We start from the raw sequence: 7,839 nt of genomic DNA, 5'->3' as shown, positions 1-7,839 counted from the left end.
GCACTGACTACGATAGCCGTAATGCTGCAAGTGGTGTGGCTTTATCGTAGTCGTAGTGAAACATCTTATTATTATTATTAAATTGTTTTTATTGGTTTTTCATACTGAAACATTTTGACAGCGCCGTTTACAACCAGTATGGATCAACCAATTAACCAATTGATCCATATATAAGGCGCTCCGGATTATAAGGCGCACTGTCGTTTTTTGAGAAAATTACCGGCTTTTAAGTGCGCCTTATAGTGCGGAAAATACGGTACATACACAAACACACAATTATTTACTTTTACCTCCGTTGACATGATGGTGCGACCCCCTGCAAGGGTTGCTATGGAGACCGGGCGGACATGGAATGGGGCGGGGGGGGATGTTGACTCCAGAGACTGGGGCATGCAGTTTGGGACAGAGGGGGTTACTGGGGATACTGGTCTGTTATCCAGAGCCTGGCTGAAGTGTGCCTGTGGACATTCTCTGACTGCAGGCTGTCTTACCTTTAACCTACCCTCCTCCCCCCCTCCCCCCACAGCCAAAGGTAGCACACACACACACTAACCAAAGCTGGACATACCTAATGCATTTGTGCATGTGTGTGTGTCTGTTTAGAGAGAGAGCATGATTAAGGAAACAGACAGCAGGGTTTGAAGTTAAGATGAAGTGAAGCCCGAGTTGCGTGGTGGGCTTGTACATTACTCCCCATCACGATGTCGCCTTCATTTCTGGAAGCAGAGGAGCATTTGAATGTTAGTTATTATGTTGGTAGAGATACATTAGCCTAGGTTAAGTTGTATTTACAGTACTAAAACTCTTGAGTCCTCTCAATATGGCAAAGTATGGCAAACCAAATAATCCAGTGATGCATTCTAATGTACAAGCCCTATTGTTCTGAAGACATGAATGTGAAGCGGGAAAAAAACTCTTGAACTCTTATCTACACTGAGCTGTGTGTGTGTGTGTGTGTGTGTGTGTGTGTGTGTGTGTATGTGTGTGTGTGTGTGTGTGTGTGTGTGTGTGTGTGTGTGTGTGTGTGTGTGTGTGTGTGTGTGCCTGCGGCTGTGCATCTTTGTGTGCCCTGTAAGCATTGTGCCCATCTGTAGCCATACAATTCCATTTTTTTTTGGCAATAGCAGCCATTTTGTATGAACCAAGATGGTGGCCCTTTCGTCCCCTACCCTACCATGACCTTTCAACAGCAGCATAGCAGGCCCCTCTGGCTGCATGGGTTAGTTCCTCCGTTACCTTCTTCCTTTTAGTTGTGTTAGTTCTATTTTATCATAATATGCTAACTTAAGTCATTTTATTTCTCTTTAACCTTAAATATTTAAAGTACCTGTGAACTACGCCTTTTAGTTTTTCTTTTAGTTTTTTTGAAGCGTGCTTGTGTTCTCCTGAATGTGCGTGTGAATGTGAGAGAGAGTGAGCGTGTAAAAGTGTGTCTGTGCGTATACAAATCCTACAACTGTGAGATTCCCATTGGCTCCAGTCCACATCCCACTGTACATGATTCCCTCTGGGAGCAGCGAGCCGTACCGGACAGACTGAGGAGTGACGAGGAGGCGTGGCGCGGCGGCCGTGGTGTTCTGGGCGCAGAACACGCAACTTCAGATCCCCACCCCACCCATGTTTTCTAACTTTGGACATATCGACCTCATCTCCTCTGGAAACACAATCACAGCCCTAACCAGAGCAGCGGGCCGCTGGGGCCGGGTTCTGTGTGTCTTGTATCAATAAGGATTGGGATGGGTTCATTAGGAAGGTGACATGTTAGTGTTAGATTTACTTGAATAAAAACAAGATTTTACTAAAGTAGATTCTACTGTAAGGCAAATCGCTCTCTCTCTCTCGCTCTCCTCCTGACCTCTCATCTTTATTTCTGTGTTCTAATGCTTTTTCTCTATGCCAATGGACTCACTCATCTCACTATGGCTGTACATGTGCCTTTTATTAAAGATCATGGAAACTGCATCGATTTGTCATCTTTTGCTTTCCCTTTCTCTACACTGTAAATACCCTTGCCCCCTCTCGCCATTCGTGACGTGATCTGAAATAGTTAATAATGTTTTGGTTAAGTTTAATAAGGAGTTTGGCCGTTGATTTATTAACAGGTGTTATATACCAACTAGTGTATAGCTGGTAAGGTTTGAACTGTTAACCTATACGTTGAGTTTAAAAATAACCAAACCCCTACACTACTGTAAAAATTGTTTTGCCTTGATGACTTCAGGGTAAACACGTGCTAATGCGTGACCTCGGATTGGCTAATATGATTCCCCTGCTGATAAAGGGTTAATTTGTCACACCCGTCCTCTGCTTATTGAAACTGATTTTTAGGGGCGTTAACAGGTGAGCCGCCATGAAGCCACATAATGAAAATATCCTGAAAGCATTTTTTAGGCCGATGTCAGGAGGTTCGGTTCTCCCCGAAGAGTGAACCTGGTTGGCTGCAGGATATTTTTGCTCAATTGCCCAACAGGAGGAGCCCCGATTTCATTTCACCAAACTTTTAAATTTCAGCAGCGGTCTGCTCAATGTTGCTTTGCAGGAACCCTTGCTCTATTTATGGGGTTGTTCCTTGTTTAGTTTCCCTTGGATTAAGACATCTCAACATTTTCTGGTATTTTAAACCAACAAAGTGACTTCCTCTATGTGTAAATGTATGCCCACATTTCCTCTTCATAATTCTATTTTTTGCGGAGCACGAAGGGAAATAAGTGACAAAAACAGGAACCATCAAATACAAATGTGACCTGTCAATCCAGTCACTGTGCTTTATTCAATCACACTTTTATCAATAAACAGAATATATATATTTTTTTTCATATCAATATAAAACTATTGGCGAATATAAATAATGCATTATATTCTATATACAGCATCTCTGATAATATGATTTGGCTTCGGGTACAAGACATCTCGGTGTGTGTTTGTTTGGACGTGTGTGCCATCTTGCATGCACGTGCTTACGTGTGCGTGCGCTAGTTGAATGCCCTCCTGGTTGATTAATAGCATTGGGTGCATATTAATGCTATATACTATATATATGTGTGTTTGTGTCTGTGTGTGTGTGCAGAAAAACAACATTGCATCAAGCCTTCCTTGAGCTAGACATTGGGCCTCAATACTGGACCCCCCAGGCCGGCCCCCCCATGCTGAAGCAGCCTGGGTGGGTGGGTTGGGCCAGGGTGGCGCAGGGTGGGGGTCCCATGCAGCAGTACCCCCCCTCTCCTCCGAGGGGCGCCACAACACCGCTCTGAGAGTAGGAGACGGACCCTGGAGCCTATGGCAGAACACAGTGAACATGTAATACAGTAGATATGAACGTGATAACATGGAACCTGTCCATCACCTAAAGCCCAAAGCACAAAGGGCAGGGAACGCATTTTGAATTTTGCAGTAGGAAGAAATGAATAGAATCATAATGTTTCAACACACCACACTGAATGCAGTAGGGCTATATGCTTATGCCTGCTTGAAATAGTACTCAAGTCGATTTTGGAGGCAGAAATTGTGAAACATGATCTGGCCGTCACAGCCTTGTGCTTTGGGTTTAATCGTTCTTCATACACAGCGATTCAGACGGCAGACGGACACGCCCTTCTGATCGGCACAGGATAAACAGACCAATAGTCTGCAGGAATGTCAGTACGGCTTTACAAAATAAATATATGTTGCTATAGTTATGTTCAATTGTTGGCAGAATGGAATTCAGTATGTTGAATTGATTTATTGACTGTATTATTTTAGATGATTACTCTAGTAACGGATGTATCTCTAACATGCAGAATGATTATCTTCTGGTGCCGTGTTCTCTCCTAGTGTGGGGGAGCTGAGTAACATTCGCTTGTAGATTCCATCACTGGGGACCGATTATTTTTTATTTATTCGTCTCCCGTTCCTGGTGAGGTATTTTATTCCCTCTCTCGTCCACTAAATTGATAAGCGGTTTGCAGTCTATCTTCGGAGTCCGTGTGAACGCAGCACAACGCAGTGCTGACGGTTCCGCTGATTGTTTTTACCTGACCCCCGCCATACTGATGAGCGGCCATTGAAGGGTAATTTCCCAGCATGCTCTGGGCCTGGCTGTGGGATGGCTGCACAGCCAGAGTCATAGGGTAACCTGCCACACACACACACACACACACACACACACACACACACAAACACACACACACACACACACACACACACACAGCATTTAGGACAGCGATTTTTTAGAATTGATTTGGATGTGATTTTCAATTAGCACAATATCATTGATTTTTTCGTTAACATTTGGGGAATTTAGCAGACGCTTTTATCCAAAGCGATTTACAAGAAGAACATTTGTCAGAAGAAAGAGAAACAACAATATATCACTGTCGGAACAGTAAAGATGTAGAACAACATAGAACAAGTGCCAAGCACTTACAATCGCTAGGTTAACCCATTCCGCGTATACAACCAAGAGAGCTAGGATAAGATTCTACACGATGCTAAGTGCTATTTAATTTATTTCACAATGTCTTCAGAAGTGTGCGTGTGTTTGTTGTGTGTGTGTTTGTTTTCAAAAACCCCGGCACGTGAATGAGAATAAGGAAGTGGTATTGTCACGCTGACATATTGGTAAGACTGCAGAGTCAAACTGAAGAGTAGAGGCAGCAGGAAAAGAGACCGGTTCACTGTGAGACCCTGAGACTACATCTCTGACAGTGTAACGGCCCCCTTCCCTATTGCCACACACACATAAGCACACTGACTCCCACACCCATACCCACATCTAGCACACACACACACACACACACACACACACACACACACACACACACACACACACACACACACACACACACACACACACACACACAGTTACCTGCTTGGTTGAGGAGGTGTTGGTTGGGAGAGGGGGGTGTGCAGGTCTGTTGGGTCGAGGTAGGATACTGGCCAGAGTAGTAATAGATAGGCCCCTGGAGTCAAACAACACACCATGTTAGACCAACACACACAAACACACACACTTATACAATGTCAGTCGTCATTCAAATAAAAGGACACTGATGCTCAACTTTAAGAAAGAACTGCTAATTAAATGTGTGTGTGTGTGTGTGTGTGTGCGTGCGTGCGTGCGTGCGTGCGTGCGTGCGTGCGTGCCTGCGTGCGTGCGTGCGTGCCTGCGTGCGTGCGTGCGTGCGTGTGTGTGTGTGGTATATGCAGGGTGCGATTTGCCGGTGGGGATGGTGGGGATTCTCCCCCCCTCTGGTTTACACGTCCTACCCTCTGCTGAATTATTTTTATCCTCGGTGGGGATAAAAATTATCCCCCCCACCCAAAGTATTTTCACCATTACATCGTAATAATTAACAACCAAAATACACAGGGTCTGTCTTCATTTTGAAACATTTTAAAATGTTTCTCAAAATTATCCCCCCCTCTGGTTTTTTCACAAATCGCACCCTGGGTATATGTACCTGAGCAGAGGACTGACAGTAGTTTGGGGCCTGGTTGGAGGGGAGAGGGTGCGGAGCGGCATAGACGTAGTTCTGGGTGGAGGGGTAGAGGGGCGGGGCTTCTCCTGTTGATGGACAGCTCACTGCCACATGAGCAAACTGCGAGGAGAGATCTTCCATCTGCTGATGAGAGACGATATGAAGTAAACACACATAAACTCTTTCACTATAACACATACACACATGCATAATTTACACACACACATGATACATACTGTAGAATAGGGTTGTGATGGCGCTGTAAAGGTGACAGGGGAGTACTTAACCATCTAGAGCGAGAGAGAGAGAGAGAGAGAGACAACTTATTTTTCTCAACACACAATATTTCATTTTCATTTCATACACTTTTTCATATTCATAAACTACTTAGGTGTTTTACTTGAAACAATTATTTATCCATCTTTTCTTAAACAAAACAATTCATTATCATAGCCCTGTGTTTTTTGATGCGTCCAAAATGTCAATCTCTACATACAATGTATGTTCCAAATGTAGGCATGTTATCACTAGCCCTCTAAAAAAATGACAAACAATCAAAACTTTAACATCTCATTGGGATTTAAAATGGACGCAGAGAGAGAGCGTTGTCAGACGGTTGCTCTTCATTGCGGCATTCACAGGAACAAAGCAGAGGCACATGCACGCAAACACACACACACGCACACACACAGGAAATCGAGCAATAGAAAGTCCCTGCTGCTGTCATGGTACCTGTGGCTGCGGCTGTTGAAGCGGAGGAGCCGACAACTGAGGCTGGCTCCTGATTGGCTGCTGGCTGTCCGGGGGGATGTAAACAGCGGGTGTTCCGTCTGGGTTGAGGAAGGGCTGACCTGTGGGGTCAAGGGTTAAACATCATAAGAGCTTCATACTTTGTGTGTGTGTGTGTGTGTGTGTGTGTGTATGTGTGTGTGTGTGTGATCAACAATGTTGTGTGTCAATGCATGTGTGGAATAAGTGGTCATCCTGTGTGTATGTGCATGTGTGCATGTGTACCGGTCTGAGGGTTGACTAGGATGCTGCCAGGAGGGATGGCGTTCTCTGCGCTGTAGACAGCTGGGTTGATTGCAGGGGGCGACTCCTCCGGGATGGAAGGAGACTGCACCCTGTACAGAGAGATGGAGCCTGTAAAACAGAGAGAGAGAGACAAAGAGAGAGAGAGAGAAAGAGAGAGAGAGAGAGAGAGAGACAGAGAGAGAGAGAGAGAGAGAGAGAGAGAGACAGAGAGAGAGAGAGAGAGGGAGAGAGAGAGAGGGAGTGAGAGAGAGAGATACAGGGAGAGACAGAGGGAGAGAGACAGAAAGAGAGACAGGAAGAGTGGGAGAGAGACAGAGATAGACAAAAAGAGGGGAGAGGGACAAAGGAAAACAGCACAAAAAAAGAACAAATAAATGCATGTGTGAGGGAGGACGATGATTAAAAAATAAAACAGGGGATGACAGGAGGGGAGAAGAGGGGAGGTGGACAGGGGATGAGAGAAGGGGAGAGGCGGGGAGGTGGACAGGGGATGAGACGGTGGAGGCCTTTCATAATTCATGAAGCCAAGAGACAAAAATGACAACGCCATCTCCCCCCCAAAACCAACACACACAAATACACGACATCCACACAGCCCCAATGTGGCACAGGGCCTGGGTGCGTGGTGGACGCGCCCCCTACCTGTCCCGCGGCCGTCAGGGCCCCCCGAGTGGCGAGGCTTCGGGGCGTTGTTCTTCCATTGGTTGGACGAGTCGGACTCTGTGCTGCTCCAGGGCGGGGGGTCGCTGCCGTACGTGTAGTCGCTCTCGGTGCTGCTCTGCTGGCTGCTGCTGTTCCAGCTGGAGGTGGAGCCTCCGTGGCTCCGCCTGCAGAACACAACGCCACTGAGGTGACCTTCGTCCCCATAACAGCATGTCACCCCAGCACACAGGACACCAGGACACCTGGGGAAAACAGCAATCTGCTGTGCTCCTTGGAGAACGCCTTCCTTTGGTTATGGGGTATTTATGAGTAGTTGTGTGTGTAAAGTACTGGGCGATTGATTAATTGATTCATGGAGATTCAATTATGTATAAATGTACGAATTGGTGGACAACTAAAACTACATGCCAGTCTGTGTTTTGCTCCAACGACATTTCGTTGTTATTCTGTAACAATGAAAAATAAAGACTGAACTGAGCTGTACTGAACTGAACTTTACCATGTTGTCCCATCAGGTTCCTATTGTGTGGTTCCTATTGGCTGAGACCTACCTGAACATCTGCCGCCTCCTCTGGGTCTCAGCGAAGGGATTGAATTCATCAAGAGCCCTGTACGCAGGCACACACACACAAACACACACACACTTTAAACCCTCATTTAAACATAGTAATGCCTTATGAAT

At 45.8% G+C, this 7,839-nt stretch overlaps 1 protein-coding gene across 3 annotated transcripts in view; it reads right to left on the bottom strand.

Moving 5' to 3' along the window:
• Positions 1–2,727: 2,727 nt before the first annotated feature.
• The window catches only part of arpp21 (cAMP-regulated phosphoprotein, 21), a 13,982-nt gene continuing 8,870 nt past the window's right edge, over positions 2,728–7,839 (bottom strand). For 2 of the 3 annotated variants that reach the window (XM_079749654.1, XM_079749655.1), the window contains 9 exons: positions 7,709–7,765; positions 7,137–7,321; positions 6,474–6,602; positions 6,192–6,310; positions 5,696–5,749; positions 5,442–5,603; positions 4,847–4,940; positions 4,014–4,114; positions 2,728–3,274 (listed from right to left, as the gene is read on the bottom strand). In XM_079749654.1, coding sequence (XP_079605780.1) covers positions 3,113–3,274; positions 4,014–4,114; positions 4,847–4,940; positions 5,442–5,603; positions 5,696–5,749; positions 6,192–6,310; positions 6,474–6,602; positions 7,137–7,321; positions 7,709–7,765 — 1,063 coding nt within the window. In that variant the 3' untranslated portion in view covers positions 2,728–3,112. The remainder of the gene's footprint in view (positions 3,275–4,013; positions 4,115–4,846; positions 4,941–5,441; positions 5,604–5,695; positions 5,750–6,191; positions 6,311–6,473; positions 6,603–7,136; positions 7,322–7,708; positions 7,766–7,839) is intronic. The other variant, XM_079749656.1, reaches the window with a different exon arrangement.

The sequence above is a fragment of the Pollachius pollachius genome, assembly GCF_949987615.1.
Source record: "Pollachius pollachius genome assembly, chromosome: 13".
NCBI classification, from domain to species: Eukaryota; Metazoa; Chordata; class Actinopteri; order Gadiformes; family Gadidae; genus Pollachius; species Pollachius pollachius.
Note: the sequence above shows the minus strand (reverse complement) of the source record. Positions and strands in the feature narration are given on the sequence as shown.